This window comes from Watersipora subatra, chromosome 7 (assembly GCF_963576615.1).
Source record: "Watersipora subatra chromosome 7, tzWatSuba1.1, whole genome shotgun sequence".
Taxonomy (NCBI): Eukaryota; Metazoa; Bryozoa; class Gymnolaemata; order Cheilostomatida; family Watersiporidae; genus Watersipora; species Watersipora subatra.
Window position 1 is genome coordinate 65,398,358 of NC_088714.1, and position 27,248 is coordinate 65,425,605.

General features: G+C 37.0%; 1 protein-coding gene across 1 annotated transcript in view; it reads right to left on the reverse strand.

Annotated features, from left to right (window-relative positions):
• Window positions 1-27,248, reverse strand: part of LOC137401006 (baculoviral IAP repeat-containing protein 6-like) — a 96,694-nt gene that overhangs the window by 56,183 nt on the left and 13,263 nt on the right. Inside the window, 21 exon segments of the mRNA XM_068087347.1 lie at window positions 604-818; window positions 1,023-1,370; window positions 2,993-3,077; window positions 3,964-4,118; window positions 5,117-5,276; window positions 5,542-5,701; window positions 5,820-5,896; window positions 6,270-6,447; window positions 8,778-8,903; window positions 9,605-9,786; window positions 10,469-10,651; window positions 10,777-10,977; window positions 11,405-11,620; window positions 11,836-12,059; window positions 16,736-16,867; window positions 19,065-19,146; window positions 19,814-20,011; window positions 22,320-22,461; window positions 22,649-22,786; window positions 24,087-24,175; window positions 26,966-27,126. Of these exon segments, the coding sequence (XP_067943448.1) occupies window positions 604-818; window positions 1,023-1,370; window positions 2,993-3,077; window positions 3,964-4,118; window positions 5,117-5,276; window positions 5,542-5,701; window positions 5,820-5,896; window positions 6,270-6,447; window positions 8,778-8,903; window positions 9,605-9,786; window positions 10,469-10,651; window positions 10,777-10,977; window positions 11,405-11,620; window positions 11,836-12,059; window positions 16,736-16,867; window positions 19,065-19,146; window positions 19,814-20,011; window positions 22,320-22,461; window positions 22,649-22,786; window positions 24,087-24,175; window positions 26,966-27,126 (3,452 nt within the window).

Here is a 27,248-nt window from a genome sequence, read left to right on the forward strand (position 1 = left end):
AGGCCATGCACTAGTGCTAGTGCAGTGCCTAGTGCACAAGAATTTCTGCTAGTGCAGTGCCTAGTGCATTTTATATTATTACTATGCCATGCACTAGTGCTAGTGCAGTGCCTAGTGCACCTTACTGTCGTCTAGCCAGCAAATAGTGCAGTGCGCTCAATACTCACTAGTGGCCCCAAGCCTGCGCATATAATAAGCAAATTGAAGTTATATGATTGACTTGCAGTTTATATTTCAACTTCAGTCCCGTTATTTTAAGCCAGAAAATGAATGCACTATGTAGTACGCGTGGAGTTAGAACTTCATCTGGTTGGAATATTCGTACTTTTGATTAACTGGGTTCGTTGTATGAAGGAAGTCAAGTGTTTTTAATTTTTAACGCTTATAAGGTTTTTTTTTAATTTTTATTATTTTTTAACAAACATTTGTTAAACTCAACATACTGAAACCGCAAAAGGTGAACTACACAGTATCGAGAGACTACTACATAAAAACCACTGTAGGTAATACTTTCATACCAAAAAGCTGAAGCTGGATGTGAAGCAATACAATAGCCTGGAACTGCACCCTTATATATTAAGCGAGTCTACCAGACAGAAGTACCTTGAGGTATCGGCAGACACAAACAGGCTGAATGTCGGAGAGAACAAGGCACTTAGTAAAAACATCAGTGCATATGGCAAGGCGTTGAGAGTCATTGAGCTCGCCCTCCAACCAGACATCAATAGCGAAGGATGCAAGGTCGACGCACGCAGGAAGTATGACATCTGTTAGCCTGATGGGCTGACCAAAGTCGAGGACTATGTACCGCCGAGCATCTGTAAAACAATAACATAGTATAAAATGTAGAAGGGCTAAAGCCTTAGGCTCTGACTATCCCTAGACTGTTATAACCAAACTTGTCCCAGGCTAAATACTAACTAACTATTCATTATCATGGTATAATAACTCCCGCCTGTGGTAGAAGGTTGCATTTATGGCCGGTGCTCTAATAAGAGTCAAAATTTAACAATAATACTCACTGCCAGAGTTCATTCGGCCAGCTATGAGGGTAAATTCATTTGGAGGTTGAAGAATGGCTTGAATGCTGGGATAAGGGGTGCCTGCAGCACCGCCACCAGACTCTTTGGGTCCGGTTTTCTCTTTGGCTCCAGTCTTCTCTTTGGGTCCAGTTTTTTCTTTGGCTCCTGTCTTCTCTTTGGGTTCAGTCTTCTCTTCGGCAGCAGGCTGTACCTTCCAAGGGCTTGGTGCCTTGCCAGATGCGAAGGTGAGGCTAGAGTACGGCTCAAATGACGCCAGTTCATCATAGGGATGGCTAAATAAGTCTGGGGAGAAAGTAAAATCTTCGAGACCCGCCATTTTCAGTGCATCTACAAAGTTTATGTAAAACAAACTTATAAATAGGAAAATAAAACTAACGACCTTCACCTTTCATCTTCTCTGCATCATCTTCTTCAAGCTCAAGTTTAAACTCTTTGTTGTAGCTAATGCTGAGAGCAATTACTAGTCAATGAACTACTAACTAGAGATGTTAGCAGAGCTCCTCTAAACCCATTCTAGTAAATACAACAGACTATACACAAATGCGAAGGGGAAACTAGAGGATGGCGACTAAGTACTTGTCTAGGAATAAAACTAGCCATAATGTGAAATTTTATTGCTCAGATATTATTGGCATTTTAAAATCATGTCAAGATATTCTAGCAAAGGTTAATGAGTAATTACTTGTTGCCTTTTCTCTTGATTTATTACTATGGAAACCAAAACAGTGAATTCACTTTTCTTCTTTAGTTAGAGTTGACGTTACGAAAAATAATTTCATACGTCCAAAGAAAAACAACCTTGCAGCAGCTTAAAAGCAAGCTTTTTTCACCACTGATGTCTACTTGTAATAACGAAAAGGCAAGAGATAGACTATCATGTTTGACCAATTTTTCAGTGATTTAAATGTATTTTTCAAGGATTTCATTTCTATTATTTGAACTAAACAGATATTAACTTGAACTCCTGCTCCGTCACAGTTTTAAAGTGCTGCAATAAGCCTTTCAAAGCATCTGGAAAAGGTAAGATAAAGACTGTCCACTGCGACACAGCTAGACATCACTCGAGCCCTTTTACCCTAAATAATAACAGGCGCATAGGAGATTGAAATGATGAACCGATCACAAATAACATTGATTTTAAAAACATCAAACAAAATTATCTGTAAGCATTTTAGATGACGAACAGTTGTATAAACACTAGCTGAATGCCCCGCGTTGCACGGGTGATAAAAAAGCTTTTGTACAAAAATTTTATTTTTCATCAGCATACAACATTTACCATTCAAATTTTTATATGAAGGTGTGTGTTTATTTTTGTGTGCTATAAGGTTAATTAAGTTTATGCTATATATACATATATTTATAGCATTTCTGGGGACATCTGGGCACATTCCTTTCTTCTAGTACATCGGCAGTCTCATGCGCCATTGAAGATTGGCGAGTGTGATAGTATGTCCACAATTATTTCATAGTATGACCAGATGGCGTAACGATTAGCGCGCCTGTCTGTAAAACGGGAGTTTCCAAGCACAATTCCGATGCAAAGTGACTTTTCGTTCCTAATGCTAGCAAGTGCGGCAAGCATGTGTATTCTATCGACATAACTGGACATACGACAGACCAACAAACAAACACTTAGATTTATATATATATAGGTTAAGTTATTGTATACCATTGTTTTTGGACTCTTATCAGAATAAATTAACAATTAACAAACAGCCAATAACAATCAACAAATGTCACCTTTGTAGATTTTTCTCATGTAAACCTTTGACACTTATCAACATCGGCTATAGTTGATATGAACGAAAAGCTGATATTTTGCATTGTTGAGAAATGCAATCAGATGACATGCACAAAAAACATTTGCTTGTTATAGCGATTGTTGCAAGGTAAAATAGGCCAAGTCTCAGATTCAGTTTGTCTGAAATCTACAAGGGAACACTTACTTTTTTGGATCTCATTAAAAGATGGTGCATCCACAGCAAGACTTTTCTCTCCCATCACATATAAGAGGGCCTTTTCCACCTGGCCCTGTTCAAGATATACATGTACATGTATATACCAGTTAAACCACCAGTAATCATCAACTATACAGGGATACATGAATAGACACGTATTGTCAGGTGAGTTCAACTATACAGGGATGCATGAATAGACACGTATTGTCAGGTGAGTTCATCTATACAGAGATACAGGAATAGACACGTATTGTCAGGTGAGTTCAACTATACAGGGATGCATGAATAGACAGGTATTGTCAGGTGAGTTCATCTATACAGGGATACACGAATAGACACGTATTGTCAGGTGAGTTCAACTATACAGGGATACATGAATAGACACGTATTGTCAGGTGAGTTCAACTATACAGGGATACATGAATAGACACGTATTGTCAGGTGAGTTCAACTATACAGGGATGCATGAATAGACACGTATTGTCAGGTGAGTTCATCTATACAGGGATACACGAATAGACACGTATTGTCAGGTGAGTTCAACTATACAGGGATGCATGAATAGACATGTATTGTCAGGTGAGTTCATCTATACAGGGATACACGAATAGACACGTATTGTCAGGTGAGTTCAACTATACAGGGATACATGAATAGACACGTATTGTCAGGTGAGTTCAACTATACAGGGATACATGAATAGACACGTATTGTCAGGTGAGTTCAACTATACAGAGAGGCATACATGAATAGACACGTATTGTCAGGTGAGTTCAACTATACAGGGATACATGAATAGACACGTATTGTCAGGTGAGTTCATCTATACAGGGATACACGAATAGACACGTATTGTCAGGTGAGTTCATCTATACAGGGATACATGAATAGACACGTATTGTCAGGTGAGTTCAACTATACAAAATCAAAGAAAGATGAAACTGAAGTTGTTTACTCACGGGTTTAAGTTTCCCGGCCTTTGCAAGACTCGCGAGCTTAAGCTTGGCGTCAAGACTACCGACAGCCTGTGGTACATTGATTGGGAGACCGTGTGTGAGGGAGGAAGGGTCAGGGGCGCTGCTGCTGCTGCTTCCATAGAAGACAGGCGTCACATCTGCAGACAAGCAGTTTGTTGAAAGGTCTAAGAGACATTAGGTATAAGTGGATAGACAACAGGTAACTCTCATTCGATGTTAAACCTCATCCATGTCTTAGCGAATCAACTGGTATGAAGTATGATGTCTTCTGACCTCAACTACTCTTCCGAACAGCAGATCTAGTCGATATTCGTCTCCAAACAATTTTTAGCAGAGCAAAACTTACGTGATGTATAACACTTTAGAACACATGAATACACTTCTCATGCACATAAAGAGAAACCACGCGCAATCAAAATAGCCTCAAAGTTTTAGTTTCAAAATACCTAGCACAGATTCCATCATAAATGCAAAATCTTTTCACATACATCGGAAGCATCAAAACCGTCTTAACAAAAGAACAACTATTAGCCTGATTCAATTATTAATTATTTCTATGGTGTTGCTTTCAATGTTTTAACGAAACAACTGTAAAGACTGAGTTGGAAAACACGACTTCGATACGAACAGAACCAACAAATGAATTAATCGTTATTGATATAGCCGAGTCATTATTAGCACCATTTTGTGGACACTTCTACAGATCACTTGCTATTATAGGTTCATAAAGATCAAGAATGACAAATAGTGGTGGTAAAATCGAAGTGGCATCCCAATCAAAGGGTGGCGCTCAAGTTTTCAACTCTTTTCGCATAGCGGTGTTCAAATAAAGGTGGTGTTCAAATAAAGGTGGTGTTCAAATAATGGTGGTGTTCAAATAAAGGTGGTGTTCAAATAGAGGTGGCGTTCAAATAAAGGTGGGGTTCAAATAGAGGTTTTACAATAGATTTAGATGTTGTTATATAAAAGAATAGTGTTTAATGTATATAACTCGGTTTATATAAAAGTACTCGGGTCTTGAAAGACGTAAGCAGAAGAACAATTGGCTGAGTGTGCATAATGCATAAGCAATACCAACTGTAATTGTGCATAAGCAATACCGAAAACAGAATGGAGGTGTGAATATGCTACTAACTTGAAGTGTTGCTGCCGTGGGTCACATTGATGTACTCGCTGTAGCTGTGGATGGTGTACTGAAGAGGCTCTACCTCTAACAAACCGCCAACTCTTGCACCGAACTGCTCCGCACCAGAAAGTGTTTGGCACGATGGGTCAGCAAGGTCTACGAGAGGGCTCTGCATCCACACGACAAAAAAGAGAACAGTACGAAAACCTGCGTAAATTTTAGAACACAAGCCTACAGTCAGTGTTGCACACTTGGACACAAGAATTCCATATTTAGAACAGTCAGTGTAGCATATTTAGAACACAGTCAGTGTAGCCTATTTAGAACACAGTCTGTGTAGCATATTTAGAACACAGTCAGTGTACCGCACAGAGCTGATGAAAGGGAATGCCGAAATGGTCTAGCCAATTTTTAGTAACATATATCCTACTAACTGGTTCTTCCTTCGTGCTGGACGAGCCCTGATGCTGCGCCTGTTTTTGGGCTACAATCATGGCAGCAGCTTTCTCCGGAGGGATGAGGTGCTTGGTTATGAAATTAGGCAGCGTACATTCAAATAGCTCATTGTCATAGGGACATCCAGTCAGGCCATAGCTAGAGCATATGGGTAGAGTGCGGCTGACAGTACAGGTACAGTACAGAGGCCAAGCAAAGAAAACAAAAGATACATTCAGGCAGAAGGCCAGAAAGAAATGTTAGAATGTATTCATACCCGATTAGGCGACTCATGTCAGGATCATCACAGCTTTCAAAATATTCCTTTGAAAGACCAAGAAGCATTTCACATACCTACAATAACACAGTAGGTGCGAGTAGACCTCCCAGGAGGATGACATATACCACACGAGCACATCAGGCATCGCATGAGCACATCAGACGACACTTCCGGCATCGCGCCAGCCCATCGGGCATCGCGCGAGCACATCGGGTATCACACGAGCACATCAGCAAATACGCAAGCACATCAGCAAATACACAAGCACATCGGCAAATACACGAGCACATCGACAAACACACGAGCGCATCGGCTAACACACGAGCACATCAGGTATCATACGAGCACATACGGTGTCATGCAAGCACATCGGGGATCCCACAAGCATGTCAGATGTTATGCAAACACATCAGCTTTCACAGGAGGTAATCAATGCTCACTCCATACCTTACGGCACACCTGACTTGGATCGAGGCATTTTACTCTGCTGAGGATTAGTAGGTATGACTGGACGGCACCAGAAGACTGCGCCTCTTTTAGTTTGCCCAAGTTTTCTAGCAGTCCGTTGAGGAGACTCATAGAAAACCTGATCACATTCTCATTATCTCGCAGCTTACGACTCAGTCTACAGAGAGAAGATGATGTTAACAAAAGCTTTGAATCCTTTTCTTTGACGTTCCAAAATTTAATAAAAATAGCTGGGAAGAAAAAATTAATTTCCACAAATCAGAAAAAGCTCAACTTTTTAAAACCTTGGATGAATCACCATCTACTTAAACAGATAAATAAGCGAAGAAAATTGCACATTAAATGCAAAAAAGAACCTTTCAATACTTCGCTCCACACCTCTTACCACAGTTTCAGAAATTTAGTCACAAATGAAATTAAAACTGCGAAGACTAAATTCTATAAAAAAGAATTTGATAAATGTAAAAATAATCAAAACGAAAAGTGGAAATTCATAAACAGATTGTTAAATAGAGACTCTAAAAATTCAGATAGCCCAACGAGCATAAACAAAGATGGAAAACTCCTAACAGACTCGCAAGATATAGCTGAGACCTTAAATGATCATTTCGTAAATGTTGGTAATAAACTGGCCAATGAGTTGCCACTTTCCGATATTCACTTTTCTAAATTTATGGACAACTGTGTAAATGATATTGATTTTAGCTTCCAGATAATTGACCCCTACCAAACACTGCAAATAATTGATTCTTTCAGTCTTCCTAAAGCAACCGGCTATGATAGGATTTCTCTCCGTGCAATAAAAGAAAATAAACTAGTCCTAATTCCAGTTTTAACACATCTTATAAATCTTGTTATACAACAATCTAATTTCCCAAATTGTTTAAAAATAGCTCGCGTGACTCCATTATTTAAAAAAGGAAATAGAACAGATCCATCTAATTACCGGCCCATTTCCATTCTTCCTGCTTTATCAAAAATTTTAGAGAAATGTTTGTCTTTGCAAATACGGGATTTTTTAGAAACCAATAACATCTTGTCGCCTAAACAATTTGGTTTTAGAAAAGGTAAAAGCACCACTACAGCAATAAACAGTCTAATGGAATTTTTATATACTAATTTAGATCAAAGTAATATAACTCAGGGCGTATTTTTGGATTTTTCAAAGGCATTCGATACGATTAATCACAAAATTTTAATTGACAAACTTTCTTACTACAATTTTAGTGTAAAGTCTTCCTCTCTTATTCAAAGTTATCCCCAAAATAGATTTCAATTTACCAAAACAGATACTGATTGTTCGCAAATGAGGGCAATTACGATTGGTGTCCCACAAGGATCAATTTTAGGACCCCTCTTATTTTTAATCTTTATAAATGACTTAGTAAATGCTGCACCTGCTTTGGATTGTATTTTATTCGCAGATGACACCAATATATTTTCAACAGATAATTCTAAACTCCAAGAGGAATTAAATATTATTAATGAATGGTGCCTATCAAACAGACTCATTTTAAACAACAGTAAAACATTTCAAGTAGTTTTCAAAAATCCGTCTAAAAACACTCAAAATTATAATCTAAGCCTTTCTTTAAACAATTCTCAACTACAAATCAAAGATTCGACTCAATTTTTAGGTATCACGTTAGACAACAACTTGACTTTTAAAAAACACATCCAAAGTCTCATCAAAAAACTTAATTACATATTACTAATATTACGTTTCATTCGCCCCTACCTAGACAAATCAACCATGATCAATTTGTACTACAGTTTTTTCTATTCTCTTTTAATTTATGGAATCGAGTTTTGGGGCCACGGCAACAAAACTGATTTAAACAAACTTTTAATCATGCAAAAAAAGGCAATCAGAATAATACTCAATTTTAAACCAAATCAAACAGTTTCCAAAAATTTTAAAATTTTAAAAATAATGCCAATTGAAATTTTATTCCAGTATCGCCTGCTAATGTTTTTAACAAATTCTTTCCCCATTGAAGAGTTGCAAGATTTTATGATAGATCATTGTCAAGATACCCGTTTAAAAAGTAAAAATCAATTAAAGTTGAAAAAGTGTTTGTCTTCTAAGGGACAGAGATCGATATTTTTTAGTGCAATGAAATTATATAATAAATTTTTGAGTGATTGTGCGGGCTCTGCTCCGGGTCAGCTGAAGGCGAAGTTGGTAGAGCGCCTGTGGGCGTCCTGGGACTGTCCTTCCTGACTCTGGTGCTCCGGAGTGTGCGCTTATCGCTGATTCTGTTTCTTTTCCTACTGCTTGCTAGGGCTGCCTTGACTCTAGCCTCTGGCTATCTGGCATGTCCTATTGCTACTCTGTGTATTTTTTTACTCATATTGTCATGTTATTATTACGCAATAAAAATCAAATCAAATCAAAAATCAAAAAAAAAATTGCCCGCAAAGTTAACTAGCGTTGAAGGTCTAACAAGGGATTTGGAACAGGGTCTAGTCGTAGAGGTTACTCACTCAGTGCAGTTTATGATGAGGCGGGTGAGGGCATGGCCGGAGGATCTGCTGCCATGTATGAGACACTGTTCCACTAAACAGACTATTTTCTCCTCCAACACAGCCAGTATAGTCTGACTGTATTTCCTGTAGCATGTAGTCACATATGACACAATCTCATATATCTAAATGTTCAAGGCTTAAGGTACATACCCATTATAGTGTGCGCTAGCAACTTTGCATAAAAAGAAAGCGTGCTCTCAGCATGGCTGAGAGAGTTGAAAAAAACATTTAGTGGTCAAACCAGTTAGATCGTACAAGATGGGTCACTCTCTCAACATTGTTATAAATCCTTCAATCTCAATTGTTTTACAGTTACAGTTGACTGTAGTTGACAGGTGTCCACAGATTAACCGATCAGTGAGGTAGATGCTTAGCGAGTTTCACGTCGACGTTCATCTGCTGAATTCGAGCGAATTTGGGTGAGCAAGACTCCTTCTGGCCTATTAGCATGATAAGGGGGCTTAGTAAATGCTCAAAACCTCGCTGGTATGTGTACACTTTCAGAATAGTTTTAGAGATGTCACAAGTATGAACATACTACACTGACAAAAAAGCCTGCAAGTTTTGGACACAAAACAGAAAAAGCACAAATCCCGTACAAGAGAAGCGTAATGCTGGCCGCTGGGAAAGGGGTACTCTCAAACTGCGGATGCTTTTTAGAAAACTCATAAGCATAAATGAAATGATACGAATGCGTCAGAGAACAATAAAGACACGCTGTTAACAGTGCTGCACAAGTGATATATGCCAGAATAGGGATGTATGTTGTTGTATATGTTACGTACCTCGTAGGAATGTCATTCATCTGCAGAGATGCAATCCAACTGAGAATCCTCATGGCAGTGATCTTATGTTCCTCTGTGGCAAGTAGGGAAATGTTCTCATCTTTTGCCAAATCCCCTGTGTAAGCTATCTCAACTAGATGGCGCTGCAGTGGCCTGTGGTCCAGCATTTCCAGACGTACCATCTACAATGTTTATTTGAGACTATCTACTACAAACGAATGTACTGCAAAAAAAATGACAATAGTCAACGCTTTCATGCAGAGTGATGAAAGTAAATACGAATTAGTAGACAATGGTAATAATATAATAATAAGGGATAATAGTGGAAACTGATAATAATAAGGGATAATAGTGGACACTGATAATAATAAGGGATAATAGTGGACACTGATGATAATAAGGGATACTAGTGGATATTGATAACAATAAGGGATACTAGTGGATACTGATAACAATAAGGGATACTAATGGACACTGATAATAATAAGAGATACTACGGGACACTGATAATAATAAGGGATACTAGCGGACACTGATAACAATAAGGGATACTAGTCGACACTGATAATAATAAGGGATACTAGTGGAACACTGATAATAATAAGGGATACTAGTGGAACACTGATAATAATAAGGGATACCAGTGAACCCTGGTAATATTAAGGGATACTAACACTGATAATAAGGGATACTAGTGGATACGGATAACAATAAGGGATACTAGTGGACACTGATAATACTAAGGGATAGTAGTGGAAACTTGTTGCTAGCAAGGCTGTGTGAGGATATGGCATGTAGAGAAGCGAGTGGTGCAGGACCACAGAGAGTAACCAAGAGAAACAATGAGGAAGCTGCTAGTCATACCCTTTCAGAAGATAACCTTGTGGTCTTAGTCCTTCGTACAGAGACAGACAACTCCTCTATCAGGTCCATGGCTTTGCCATTCATTCCAGACCTAGATCCTCGAGGCGGGCTACACTTGAGTTGGGTTGGGGCTCGTACTTGTGGGAATAGCATAGCCTCGATGTCTAGAGCTGCGTCAGAACTCTAAAAATAAAGAAAGTGGTCTAGAACTATACCAAGGGAAAGGATTAATGATGCTAATACCGCCTAAGTGAACATGACAAAAGATAACAATCCTGATCCCAGAGAAGTCAAACACAGATACCAACCTTCCAAGACGCGTCAGCATCAAACTTGAGGTAGATGACAAGGGAGCGAGGCTTCACCTTGAGCAAAGCAGGTGATGTGAGAACTAGCACACCTGCTTGCCCTGTCACATCACCTCCAGAGGTTAGGCTTACTGGAGCGGATAAAAGCTGAAGCTTGTGCTTTTCAAGAAAGGATTTTGGGATAAAATCTGGATCACCGGGCTGATCTTTTCGTACTGGCAACTGTAAGTGCATGAACACAATTGATTTCTCTATTGTCTTATTTGCTGACCATCGATAGTGTGTATACCATAGTAGTGCAACAAGGCTAAGTGTGGTTGTCTCATTCGCTAATAGTGCATATACCATAGTAGTGCAACAAGGCAAATTGTGGTTGTCTCATTCTCTGATAGTGTGTATACCATAGTAGTACAACAAGGCAAAGTGTGGTTGTCTCATTCTCTGATAGTGCGTATACCATAGTAGTACAACAAGGCTAAGTGTGGTTGTCTCATTCGCTGATAGTGCGTATACCATAGTAGTGCAACAAGGCAAATTGTGGTTGTCTCATTCTCTGATAGTGCGTATACCATAGTAGGGCAACAAGGCAAAGTGTGGTTGGGCAGTATTACTATTGTCATAATATTACTTCTGTCGATGATATAACCTAAAACATAAAGGAAGGGCTTACCTTGCCATGGCATTTGCTCGCCTCAGCCTTCGCACATAGCAGAGCGACTTTCACATCGGGTATCTCCTTAGCTCTTGATTGCAGGACAAATCGAACATCTACGTGACCAATGCAAGTGACTCTTGGCAAGGCCAGCTCAATGATATGTTCTCTCACCGCAGTATCTCCTTCGGGCTAAAGAAAATCAGTAGAAATGTTAGCGCATAAACTATGCAAATGATGGCAAGCCCGCAGAGAAAATGCCATAGTTTTAGACTGTGTTATGATTGTTGAAGACCTTTCAAGTGCCACCAATACACAAGCAGTTGAAGGCATGAACAGGGTGATACTCAACGAATCGTAGTAAAAGTGGGGGATGATTACTTGCAGTTTTCAAGGGAGATAATTACCTGCAGTTTCCAAGTTTTAGTGACAAAAGCAGCCTCGCCGACGGAGGAGAGCGACTGCTGGAGATGCTGTGGGTGCTTGCGCTGAAGCTGGTCTTGCTGTACCTCACTCCAACAGGCAGGAAGGGTAGCCGTAAACCGCCCCGTCAAATTTTCACTTTCTGTTAGCTCAGCTAATTGTTTTAGGCTCGAGTCACTCAGAGGAGGGGTAAACAACTCCTCAATCTCTATCAGTAAATATGTACACGTAAGTGATCTTCAGTACGAATAGCATGCACACTCTTCAATAAATGAAAAATGACTGAACTTAGTATCTCAAGATAACTCGGGTAGCACATACCGTAAAACCTCCAATTGACCGCCACCATAGAAGAAGAGTTGAAAAATAAATCGCCATGGTGTTCAATTACAGGTTTTACAGTATTTGCTAGTGATAAACTTAAAGCACATCAATTACATAATTTTTTTATCATATATATCAATACATCAGAGTATTGGCTTTCGAATGAACCACTGTTTGACATGGTGAGACAGACGTTGGTTGGTGGCTATAGGATTTCCCCAGAGCTCTACCGCAGAAATGTTCAATGGTATAGACTCGACAATTGTGATGTCACAATTTTTATATGCGGTGTTGCATGCTCTTACCGCTTATTTTATTGCTTGCCGCTTATATTTATCTACTACGATAATGACGCTTGTGTCAGGCAAAGGTAGGACAACTCCTGAGAACTAATGAAGATGACAAAGGAATTAGTGTCATTAGTTCTCTATGTACAGACTATTTCTATGATAAATAACTCAGATTCCAAGCACCATACTATGTTTTCCCGATGATATTATGCACTAGCCCTCTCATTTTATTGTGAAGTTGAGGGTCGCGACTGAGACTAATTAATTTCAAGCATTGCGTGATCTCGCGTAAGTGCGATTGACATATAGTCCTAAGGCCATGCAACCGCAGGTCACAATTTAAACGATGTGATTTCATTACCTTTATCAATGACAGTATATGTATTTATTGAAGCATAATTAATTAACCCAGAACATGTGTTTGTATTGGTCGGGCATTCGCACGATCCCCGGGCATTGTTGATTATCAAGAATCCTAGTTTATTATTAGCACTCTCTGGGTTTAACAGCACTGATTATTACAGAAAAGCACAGCCTCAATGGCAGCGAAAAGTATCAACTACCTAAGGCTAAATAATAATTGTGACATCACATTGTGGGAACTGCAACCAAGTTTTTTTTTATTGCAGGACATACTTTTGACACCCTGTTTCTCATAGTTCTATTGTTCTTTGTGTATTGAATATAGGCTCATTCGAAAGCCAAGACTCTGATGTATTGAACCATATAATAAAAAAATTATGTAATTTATGTGCTTTAAAGCATAGAGTTATCTCCCCCTAGAGTGATAACTGTGCCATCAACAACACGAGCGTTTCCGGTGCCAACAAGGAGCATTTAGGCCACGCCCCTTTTTTGTGCTAGTCACTCGCAGTGATTCACAGAACGATAACATCAGCCATGAGAATGATCATGAATTTCCACAGTTAAGATAGTAATTATTGCTCTTATTAAAGAAATGATGATTATAGTTTATTACTCTAATATATGCTTATTATTTAAAGCAATTCAATAGCTATATGCATTGCAAAGGCACTGAATAGATAGTGTTAAGTAAGTGAGTTAATGCAATCAGTTACTCCAATGATATACAGCCCCCACACATGGGGGGCTGTATATCATTGGTTGCTCATAGGTAAGATAGATAATCATACTGGGGTTGTATTACATTGGTGTGATGGGAAGCTAATCGACTGCCATCAACTGAAAGTATTGACACTGTATGGTGATAGAGTGATTCATTGACACCACAGTTCACAAACAGCCCTTGCATGTAATATTAGATTTCAATACATATCAATCAAATACATAGACTAGCTTAAAGCAAAGATGTCCACTAGTTAGTGGACATCTTTGCTTGATGTAAGCAAGCAAAAAGTTTGAAAGTTAGAGTGGCAAATGTTGCTATATGTTAGATAAAAATAAATTATACCTAATTATACTAAATTGTAATTATTTAAAAATAAAAAAGACTTTTTTATTACTTTATTATTAAATAATTTTTTATTGTAATCATAGCTAAACAGATTATATTTAGCCATCACTTGCTAATTATTTCACATTTACATTTAAACACATTTGCAGTTTCATTTTTCTTCCTAATTCATGTCAACAAAAAACTTCTTTCATGATATGAAATTTAAAAGTTGTAGTTGTTTGAAAAAGCTTGAAAACATTTACAGTTGTTCTTATTTCCTCTCTTCTCTTCATTTATTTCAATTACACAAAACACTTCTCATAATATGTAGTTTGAAAGTTAAAGTGGCAAATGTTGTTATATATTAAATAAAAATAAATTATAACGTACTTAATTATACTAAATTATAATTATATAAAAATAAAATAGACTCTTTTATTACCTTATTTATTAAATAATTTTTTATTGTAATCATAGCTAAACAGATTATATCTAGCCATTACTTGCTAATTATTTTACATTTAAACACATTTACAGTTTTTTTTTCCTAATTTACTTCAACAAAACACTTCTTTCATGATATGAAATTTAAAAGTTGTAGTTGTTTGAAAAAGCTTGAAAACCTTTACAGTTGTTTTCTTTTTCCTCTTAATTCATTTGGACTGCTTAGAAATATTTTCTCATGATATGAAATTTAAAAGTTAGAATGGTAAATGTTATATAAAAATAAATTTTCTGTCCAGACTTTTTTATTACTCGGGCAACTCGGGTAGTACAGCTCATAGTTGATGGCAGTCGATTAGCTTCCCAACACACCAATGCAATACAACCTCAGTATGACTATCTATCTTATCTATGAGTAGCTGAATGCATTAACTCACTTACTTAACACTATCTATTCAGTACCTTTGCAAGTCAAATAGATATCAGGGATTACGTGTATGTCACAATTTCCATTTCCATAATTCATTTCCATATCAATTCCATAAAATTTCCATAATTTATTTCCATATTAATTCCATTTCCATAACATTTCCCTATTTCATTTCCATATTATTTCCATTTTCATAACATTTCCATAATTCATTTCCATATTATTTCCATTTCCATAAAATTTCCATAATTCATTTCCATATAATTCCATTTCCATAACATTTCCATAATTCATTTCCATATTATTTCCATTTCCATAACATTTCCCTACGTCATTTCTATATTATTTCCATTTCCATATTACTTCCATTTCAATAACATTTCCATACTATTTCCATTTCAATAACATTTCCATATTTCTAAAATAAAATTTCCATATTTCTAAAATAAAATTTCCATATTTCTAAAATAAAATTTCCATATTTCTAAAATAAAATTTCCATATCCATCTCCCTAAAATTATGGAAATATTTATGTTTATGACAACAATGATATACAGGGGGGCTGTATATCATTGGCTGTATATCATTGCTCTATGGGGCTGTGGGGGGTCGCATATCATTGATGGAAATGGATAGGAAAAAGTAAACATTTCCATAATATGTTTAGCGATCCCTGGTAGGTATTGAATTGTTTCAAATAATAAGCATATATCAGAGTAATAAACTATAATCATCATTTCTTTAATATGAGCATTAATTACTATCTTAACTGTGCAAATTAATGATCATTCTCATGGCTGATGTTATTGTTCTGTCAATCACTACGAGTGACTAGCACAAAAAATGGGCGTGGCCTAAACGCTCCTTGATGGCACCGGAAATGCTAGGGTAGTTATCACTCTAGGGGGAGATAACTCTATGCTTTAAAGTATAACCTACAATAGTATAAAACACAATATCAGCATCAGCTAATCATATGTGTCATGTATCTCCCATTGCAAGCTTATTCATTCACTCTTGAAAGATTAAACGCTTATTCCTTTAGGAAAGAAGTAATAAGATTTAAGGAAACAATTTGATAGTTTGTGACCCAACTCCTGCTTTAGGCTACATTCAGGTGAAAGAACCTGCTAACATAATACTGTAGAGCAATGTCATTTATGGTGAATCACTAAATTTCACTTGAAGAGCCCGTTTTTCTTTTGATTGGTTAGAATGTACACGAATATTTGGTCGCAGCTCAAAAACAACTATAGTCTCAACCAATCATTTCATTAAGTTTAAAAATAATTGCACATTTTTGCTTATAAACCCTAGTGATGTACGAGTCCCAAAATGCCGCAGCCAATCACAGCCTATTTCAGGAGTAAAGAACTCTTGTTTGCAGTGCAGAATATTTTGCGCAGACATTTCAGCGGTACATCCACATTAACATTTAGTGAAACTACCATGAGAATAGACCTGGAATGTCTAATACCTTTTAGAAGTCTACAAGCTCAATGAAACGGTGATAATATCAAAAATGATCAAAAGAGATGAGTGTGAAAGTAGTCCTTTATCTACCAAGTATGGTCTAGCTTTATTTTATAGGATAACTCAACAACTCAACTATTCATTTTCGCATTATCGTCTATATGTAAGGTTCAAATGCTATCAATTGACTGATCGAAACCACAGTTGTTGACATGTTGACATGTTAACATAATTGTTTTTTTGAGCCATGGGTAGATATGTGAATACATTTTAGCTAGTTCTAAGAAACTGGTTGGTGCCTCGACCTAAAATTTGGTTTTCCTACAAAAAAGACTGCTTAACAACATGTTAACTGTGTTAACAGATCGTTTCATCTGAACAGGGCCAGACAGGATTTTAAAAATAAAATAAACCACTTTGCTCAAAATTCATACAAAACACGTGTTTTCCCAAGAATGACGCATCCAAGCATGTTCCAAGTTGTAAAGCATGCATATAAGCCTACCACTTCGAGCAGAAGAAACTGTGGGAGAGTCCACCATATCATCGCCCAACAAGCTGGATGTGCTCATGGCATTGCCTAGCTGCAACATGACCACATTTCCTTCTGTAGTGGTAGCGCACACTCTGTCCACGCCTACAGCAAACGTACAAAGCAGTTATGTAATTCCTTGAAAATATTTATTTTTCTCCAGTTGAGGAGAAAGAATACAGCGGTGTGACGGCAGTGAAAGACATGATAAAAGTAAATATTCAAATGATGAGGGTAGGATATTAAAAGTCTTGACAGGTTCACGCAAGTGCTCATAAGAAATCATTTTGATCGCGGGTGCTTTACATGGAATATTGTGATGAAAGAGTTTAATTGACTATAAATATATTGCTATTCCACAACCAACCCTACTCACTAATACCAGAAGCAAATAAACCACACATGAATTACTGCGCTAAATTGATGTATAGTGTGCCAAGTTTGGTAGCAACTTTTATTAAATACTGTAAATGTATACATTACTAACTGTACTACTCGGCGTTGCCCGAGTAATAAAAAGGTCTTTGCACTGAAATTTGATTTGTATTTAACATATAACATTTGCCATTCTAACTTTCAAACTACATATCATGAGAAGTGTTTTTTGTAGTTGAAATAAATTAGGAGAGAAACTATAAACAACTGTAAAGGTTTTCAAACTTTGTCAAACAACTGTGATTTCCAAACTTCATATCATGAGAAAAATATTTTGTGCAGGTCACATAAATTGAAAAAATATAACAACTATAAATGTGTTTAAATGTAAATGTGAAATAATTAGCAAGTAATAGCTAAATCAAGTCTGTTTTGCTATGATTACAATAAAAGATGATTCGGTAAGGATACGAACTGAGAAAACAAGATAGAAAACCTTAATATGTTGAATTTATAACAACAATTCTTGCATAGAAGTGCCAGTGTGTATAAAAAAGTTACTGTTCCACCAGAAGCTATCCATCAAAACTTTTAATACGACTATACTGGTATCTCTCGATACTGGTACAAATGCAAAAATGAGATATCGTACTGTCTTTGTCTGACCGAATGGAGAGAGAATGTCGAGGCTCTTCCTACGGAGATAATACAATTGTTTGCGTAAAAAGAATTGGCCTTGACCAAAGATATAGCAATTGAACCTTACAAAGAACCGAAAATATAAGTTCAAGAAAACACTAAAAAGCATCGTGTTTCATAGAGCTAATAAAATTCATAGAGTTTCAAATAATACGTCATTCAGCGTGTGCATTCGCTATACAGTACATGATAAGCACAAAGCTTGGTGTAAAAATTGTGCTTGCAATCTCTCATCCATGAAAATGCGAAATTTTAACTCCAAGATTTTAACAGCTATAGCTGGACATACACAACGACAGAAACACAAACTTTGAAAAATCTATATAGATATGTAGATGTAGCACAAACTGACCCTTGGCACCAAATATTACAGCATTTGAAGTTGAAAAGCTCGAACCAAAACTCTCAGCTACTCAAATCACAGTCTCTCAGCTACTCAATCACAGTCTCTCTGCTACTCAAATCAGTCTCTCAGCTAGTCAAATCACAGTCTCTCAGCTACTCAAATAACAGTCTCTCAGCTACTCAAACCACAGTCTCTCAGCTACTCAAATCACAGTCTCTCAGTTACTCAAATCACAGGCTCTCAGTTACTCAAATAACAGTCTCTCAGCTACTCAAATCAGTCTCTCAGCTACTCAAATCACAGTCTCTCAGTTACTCAAATCACAAGTCTCTCAGCAACTCAAATCACAGTCTCTCAGTTACTCAAATCACAGTCTCTCAGCTACTCAAATAACAGCCTCTCAGTTACTCAAATCACAAGTCTCTTAGCTACTCAAATCACAGTCTCTCAGCTACTCACATCACAGTCTCTCAGTTACTCAAATCACAGTCTTTCAGCTACTCAAATAACAGCCTCTCGGTTACTCAAATCACAAGTCTCTCAGTTACTCAAATTACAAGTCTCTCAGTTACTCAAATCACAAGTCTCTCAGTTACTCAAATCACAAGTCTCCCAGTTACTCAAACAGAAACTCTCTGTGAAGATTGCAGCCTTTTACCAAGCCTTGAGAATCGATCGAAGTGGGTAATCATTGATATTATTCAAACTCTACTGATACAAACCTAGACATAGATTATTAACACAGGATGGTCATAGCGCATTGAAAAACAAGAGCTCTATTTCACAGCTGTAAAATCTGACATGACAGAACATCTCTCAGAGTGATATAGTTGGAGCACAGATCAGGAGGAACAAGTCAAATCACTCAAGGGAACAAATTACCTGAACAATAAACTGTGTGAAGAAACTTGTGAGTCTCAGTCTTATATAACAACAACTCTTTCAGATGTTTAACTGTCAGCAACTGCAAGAGAAAGTTAACAGATTAAAATCATTGCATTATGATTGATAAAAACAGATTATGTATAAAATCGTGCATAACTACAGGAGGCATATGCAGACAGCTCATGGGCACGCACGCACACACACGCACACACATCCACTCACCGAAATTTACTATTCACTATTTACTTTTAGGCATGCTATAAAGGTACATATGTATTGAGAACATTTATGTAGCTCTTTGGGGACACTATTACAATTTATTATTTATACATATCTACGCACAGTAAACATCCACATTCACAGTATACATATCCAAACTAAAAGTATAAATATCCATGCTAGCAGTATATGTATCCACGCTAGCGGTAGAATAGGCATATCCACACTAAGGGTAGGCATATCCACACTAGGGGTAGGCATATCCACACTAGCGGTATACATATCCACACTAGCGGTATACATATCCACACTAGCGGTATACATATCCACACTAGCGGCATACATATCCACTCTAGCGGTATACATATTTACACTAGCAATAAACATATCCTCCATAAACACCACCACTAAACAATTCCATCAGCCACTATTAAACATCCTGATAGACGAACAAACCACAAAGCTTGTTACGAGGTACAGCAGACACTTACTTATAGCCCTAGACCTTATGATGGAGTACTACTTACGCTGATAGCCCCGGACCTTCTGGTGACAATCATGTGATAGATCTCTTCATCAGTTGCCATGTCACTATCTCTGTTGTTATAGGAGAACTCAAGGGTGAGCTGGTTTATATGTGTGATGCAGTCATCAGGTGTGTCACACATCTGGATAGCAAAAGGGGTGGGAAGAAGCCAAGGACTGCTGCTGTTTCTATCCTGAACCTGCAGGTGAGTGACCAGTAACGCTATGTTTATATGTAACAGAATCATCTCATATATAATGATATAATCCTAGTATACCTTACCTCATATATAATGATGTAATACTAGCATACCTTGCCTCATATTTGCATGCTATTTGTTGTATATAATAACACCCAGTACATTACAGCTACCATTGCAGTTATCCTATTTGACTGCTAATATTGCATTTCTCAACCATCAGTACCCTTTCTTTTTTCCAATATCACTTTGGTCGTGGGCTGTATGACAGTGGAATTTCTAGTGATATAATACTAGTATAACTTACCTCATATATAATGATATAATACTAGTATACCTTACCTAATATATAATGATATAATACTAGTATACTTTACCTCATATATAATGATATAATACTAGTGTACCTTACCTAATATATAATGATATAATACTAGCATACCTTACCTCATATATAATGATATAATACTAGTACAGTCATACTTCGACTTGCGAGCTTAATGCGTTCCGAGACTGAGCTCGTATGTCAATTTACTCGCATGTTAGTGCAATTTATTTATATATAGAACAATTAAATATATTTTGATTGGTTTCCATACTCTAAAAAATTCAAATAAAACACTCAAAACAAGATATTGTAACAGGAAGAACGTGTTGGTTATTGTTCTAACTTAGCACATGCTTTCAAAAAACAACAAATAAAAAATAATGCAAAGAAATGTGATTAATTAAAATGTAAAATTAAATACCTACAATAGCAGCTAACGCTAGAATTTGCCAGAGAGGGAGATATAAGTTATCCTTCATTACAACAGTTGACTTTGATAAATTTAAAATAAATCAAAGTCTTAAAAGACAAACTTAGAAGCAAACCTAAAAGCAAACTTTCATTTTTAACTTAACGTAATTAAAATTTCTTCGGCGTTCATAATTTTAAGTTGCTCGCTGGTTAGCTAATTTTTCCTTTGTTTCGCTTTCACGACTAGCCGGCCGTTTTAAGATAAACCTATCTAAGGACGTTTGTTTTTGTCGCCCTTTCAACATGTTGCGATTAGGGCGAACACAGGTGTCGTCACAAAGTGTTAATGCACGACCACTAGCCAACTTGCTCGAATGTCTATTTTTATTGTTTTGATATATAGCACCGGCCTTTTCACATAGCATCGTTTCAGTTACGCTGTTACCAGCCAATTGTTTATCGTTTATCCCATGCTTGAGCAGTCCCTCCATCAGCGGTCGTAAAGATCGCTGCGCCGTTTAGAAACTATGGTTAGTCCTTTTGTGAAATAAATGCCCTGAAAATAATCCATCTGTTTGATCATTGTGGATATATTTCGGTTACATTGCTGAGCTAGCTCAATCACGCATACACATTTCGCATATTTTTCAATAATTTTCCGTTTAATATCAATTGTTATCACATGCTTTTTCTTTGCATTATCTTTCATTTTACTGGCAAACTGTCGGACTACGCACAGTACTTTTAATTCACATAACTCTGCACTGAAAATCGCACACAAAAACACGGTACAAACATATTATAACCTGAGCAATTAAAAATACAGAGTGATGCTGTTCTCATAAAACATCTCTGGCATACTTGGCAACTGACTCACGTGCAGACCTGCCAACCCAAGAGTGGGGCAATGCATGGGATTTGGTTTTGGGGCAATTGATGTATCAATGATAGTATATATAAAATTGTGGAAATTGGGGCCAAAATCTCACGCATTTCCATTTTTTCTTTGGGGTGATTGCGTGAGTCTCACGCCCAATGCGTGAGAGTTGGCAGGTATGCTCACGTGCTCATATCTCAAACATGGCTCGTATGTTAGTGCTAAAACTTGCTTTAAAGCTGACTCGTATCTCAAGTTTCTCGTAAGTTGGAGCACTCGTAAGTTGCAGTATTACTGTATATCTTACCTAATATATAATGATATAATACTAGTATACCTTACCTAATATATAATGATGTAATACTAGTGTACCTTACCTCATATATAATGATATAATACTAGTATACCTTACCTCATATATAATGATATAATACTAGCATACCTTACCTCATATATAATGATATAATACTAGTGTACCTTACCTAATATATAATGATATAATACTAGTATATTTTATCTCATATATAATGATATAATACTAGCATACCTTACCTCATATATAATGATATAATACTAGCATACCTTACCTCATATATAATGATATAATACTAGTGTACCTCACCTAATATATAATGATATAATACTAGTATATTTTACCTCATATATAATGATATAATACTAGCATACTTTACCTCATATGTAATGATGGCTCCACAGCGCAAGCCCGAGTGACAAGGGAAGTTATTTAGGTCCTTGAAGGCTATGTAAGCAATTAGATACCGTCGGTCTAGACTTTGTTCCAAGATTTCTATCTCAAACCCAGGATAACAAAAGCTGCAATGTAAAAATACCGTGAAGTGATATATGTACAGTGATATATGTACATGTATATATATAGTTACATGTACAGTTGAATGAGGCCTGTCTAAGACAACCACTAAACTACACATCTACTCCGACACTGACTTGAAATCTATACCAAATACAGTGGTAAATCTGTAATAACCTTCTTGCCTCTTACCATTCAGGAATTTCGATAGTATGAGTTCGCTTGGCATTGCATGGCATGACATGTCCTTTTTCACTCTTTTCTTTAGGAGGTTCTGAGACTAGATAATGCTGCTCCAAGTAAATGGCTTCGGCAAGAGCCTCTGGAGAGCTAAGACAAACAGACAACCATTAGAACCTAATACATGAAGAAATCGATAGAGCTATGCTTCGAACCAACTTCTATATTGACACCCTTAAATGTGACAAAACTACAATCTCTACGTATATATTTCTCAAAGTTTGTGTGCCTGTCTGTGTCGGTGTATGTCCAGCTATAGCTATTTATATATTGGCATTAAAATTCCGCATTCTGGTGGATTTGAACTCATGGAGATTGCAATTGCAAGTTTTAAATCCACACACTCGACTACTGAGCTATATAAGTGTATTGATCAAGGACACTATCATATACTGTACAGAGTATGCACACCCTAAATGATGTATTATTTGAGTATTACGCGTTACGACGCCCCTGTTATAAAGTATTTTTCCCCTAACTCTAGGAAACATGACGCTTTTTCGTTGAGGCGAATTATTTCTGCCACACGATATTAACAATAATTTCTCTCAAAATAAAAATTTGGCGATTTGGGTACTAATTATTTACAATATTAAGAGATGAATGTTGCTCGCTGTGGTGAGTTCAGAGTTATCTTTTATGGTAAAAACGGATTCGCAAACGAATAAATAAAATTTTAGTACCAAGTTTGAAGTTTACTAAAATACATACTAAAACTTCTTTCAAGTATGTGTTTAGTAAACTAAATTTATTTAGGTTAGATTCAGCGTTTATGTTACACGTCTGTCTCGAAGGTGAGAACTCTCCACGTAGTACATGGTAATGTTATATTATCTTGCAGATAATAACCACAAAATGCACTAAAGTTAATGTAGGTACCTATAGTTACTAAAAGTTAACATATTATTTTGTTACTATTTGATAATGATGATTTTTACCAGGAGGTGATTGCATTAGATAATTACTATGGATTTCTATATCACTCTATGTACGTCTATAACCTACGATATTTTCGAATGCCAACACTGACATGCAATCGTTGCAAACCAGACCATATCTAGGCATTACTTGCCAATGATTTTACATTTAAACACCTTTACATTTTATTTTTCCTCCTAATCTCTAATTTTTTCTCTAATCTTTTTTCCTGGTATGAAGTTTAAAAGTTAGAACGTTAAATGTTTTATATGTTGGAAAAAAAATTTTTTTTTAAATGTTTTACTACCCGGGCAACGCCGGCTGGTACAGCTAGTATTGGTAAAATAAGAAGAAGAACTGCTAATCAGTACTCACTAATAATACTAAGATAGCTTGGAGTTCAACAGCCTTTGGCTCCAACCTTCCCTTTGTAAATGTCATAACTCTCTTATTTCGACTTTATGATACATACCTAAAGGAAGCGGCGTAGGCATCGTCAAGGTCAACCTGGCCAACTGTGGAAGACATGTATCCTGTCTCATATGAGGCTAGCTGTGCCATCTAAAACCAAACAGTGAAAAGCGTAGAGATAGATTACTTGGTCGCAATAAATAAAGAAGGGTATGCTGCCGATGGTAAGTTTATAGTGACAGGAAGCAGCAGGCGAATGTCTTGGCATGTCAGGGCTCTTGGAAACTCAAGAGAAAATGGGAAGCTTCATATCTTTATGAAACTGTCTGCATCCCGAGGTGACAGAAATACGTGTCAGAGCGATAAATTGACTCTGGTTTATTTGAAGTCAGGTAATAAGATCAAGTAAAAATACCAGAATTTGTCCATTGTGTAGCAGGACATTAGAGAGCTCGTCTAGCGATGGAGAGCTACTACTTTTACATAGTCAAAACCTCTCACATGAAAGTCCACTTGAAGACATTGGAGATTCCTGCGTGCTTATACAGCTGCATGTTCACACGTGTACGTCCATACTTGTTTGTCTACTTTAATACTCCTCTTTCATGCACTCTAATTTAAGCAAAATACAGTTTAAATCAATTTAAATCAAACTTTTTAGCGCTTTTTAACTTTCACTTACAATAAATATTGCAATTTTCCAAGCAATTTCTGACACTATGTTTAAAACCGCTATACATGTCGAGACAGAATATTCGCTCAAATTTCATGCAGGTCAAATTACTCATATACACTGCACCCCTGGTTACGACGCCCCTTTTGTATACACCCCTGTTTTACAGTTTTTTGTCTTACCATGTTTTTTCATCCCCTCCTAACGAAAAATTTTATCGCGAGTCAACATCAACAAAAATGTCTCTCTAAGTTCAAATTTGGCGGTCGGTGTGCTGAATACATCGATATAACGAGAATGACAATATGTTATTCTATGGCAATATGAGTGGCAATGTATTATTATATGCTATCCTTCGAATACCCTCCCACATTGCCTGACAGAGATACGATGTTCAATTTCTGTATTTCAGTTCAGACTTATTTGTTAAAAGTTGAAGTGAAAACGAAGCTGGAAACCGGTAATAAAGATTACGGCAATGACAAAATTAAAGTTTAGTAAAATACATACTAAAACTTATTTTCAAGTGTGTGTTTAGTAAACTAAATTAATTGAAGTTAAATTCAAAGTTTATGTTATACGTCTGTCTCGAAGGTAAGAGCTCCATATGGTACGCACTAGTGCTGGGCACGGGTAGTAATACTCGTTGAACTCGCGGGTTTATCTTCTCTCGAGTATCGGGTAATAGAGATTTCGGGTATTCCGGTCCTTCGGGTTCGGGTTTTGACTTTCAAGTTCAGGTTTTGGTACACGGATCCGTCGGGTAGTGTTAACAAAAACCCGGTCTATTGCATCCTGCGCTCTTAGTCTGGGACCACAGGGCATCTCTGTGTCATTTTTGCTAAGGAAGCATGACAATGGAGTTTAACGAGTCTTTAATTTAATAGATAGAATAAAATATATCATACCTTATTTACTATGCCTACTAGAAATATTGTAGTCAAGCAGTGATTACTTGTCATTAAAAGGTGAGAAGAAATACTTACATCACATTTTATTTGCGCAATTAGCCAAATCGGCTTCGTAAACAAATCTATGCCATTTTTAATACGGCGCGTGTTCGCTATCACTGATAACACATAGGTCCTTAGTCTGTTTCCGCTATCGCCTTGTTAGAAACAGCTATCAGCGTTGATAGTAGCTTTGATAGCAGCGTTGATAGCAGCGCTGATAGTGAAAATTTAATAACTCTGTTTAAAATTATTACCACAGCTAGCTATGATGGATTACATAATTCATTATAACCAAGTTCTACTAAGCCAACAAGCCTTACTAACGGAAAAAGCCGATAATGTAAAGTTTTTTATGATATTTGGAGCACCATCTACAAAAAGTCAGAGGTACATAGAACATGCTTAAGTATTAAGCTACCATAGACCCTATCTTCTGCCACCTGTTGACACGAAAATGCCCTGTAGCCCCAGACTATCTTGACTGTTTAACAATCCACCTGTTAACGCTGCGAGTACGAATGTTAGTCAATAAAAATTGTGAAAAATGATAAATAAATTGAAAAGAAATATAATTGCTTTGTAAATTTGAAGATAAATCTGTTTAGAAAATTTAAACATAAAATCCATATCAATAAACCCGATACCCGAAAAACCCGTAGGCAAAGAAATACCCGAGCCTAGCACTACTAGCTACCCGATACTCGAAAAACCCGAACAGAAGGGGGCGGGTCTAAACCCGTTGACCAAGAAGTACTCGTGCCCAGCACTAGTACGCACTGTACATTGTAATGTTACATTTCATTGCAGATCATAACCAATGCGTACACTAAAGTTACTGTAGGTAACTATGGTTACTAAGGTTAATATACTATTCCATTACTAATTTTTAATGTGTACATTACATTAAAATTTTGAATTGAATCAAAATATAAAATTTTGATGTTTTTAACAGGTGTTTGCATTAGATAATTACTATGGGTTTTTTATACCCCTCTATACGACATTTCGCCTTGCGATGCCAACACCGAAACAAATTAATATCATATGACGGCGGGGGGGGGGGGGGGGGGGGGGTCGTCCATTGTACAGAGGTTATCGCAAGTCAAAAGTCGAGCCTATTAGTGACGCTAGAATAAAGCAAAGGTCTCACTCTTTTTACCTCGCTAAACCTTGGCAAGTAGACATTGCACCAGAGGCACATGTATCACTAGGTTACTAACATGTATCACTAGCATATAATTCAACTTCCTCTGTTACATCAAAGGCTGACCTAGAGACTGTAAAGACATATCGCAATGGAAAGACACAACATACGTTATTATAGAGTGAGGCTACAATCAGGGACATGCCACTGGTGTCATCCTCCTTCGTGATTAGACACAGAGCTGTCAGCCGGTAAGAGAAGATAATGTGCTCCATTACATGCGACTCCACTTCTGGCATCTCCAGAGATGTAGAAGGATCTCCAATAGCGTCTAGGTCAATAAACAACATCATAAGACTGTGGGGGCCACCCAACTGTTCGGTGATCAAACTAACTTGGCAAGATATATTCATGGTCTATCACAAATAAAAATTACAAGTATTATAACAGCAT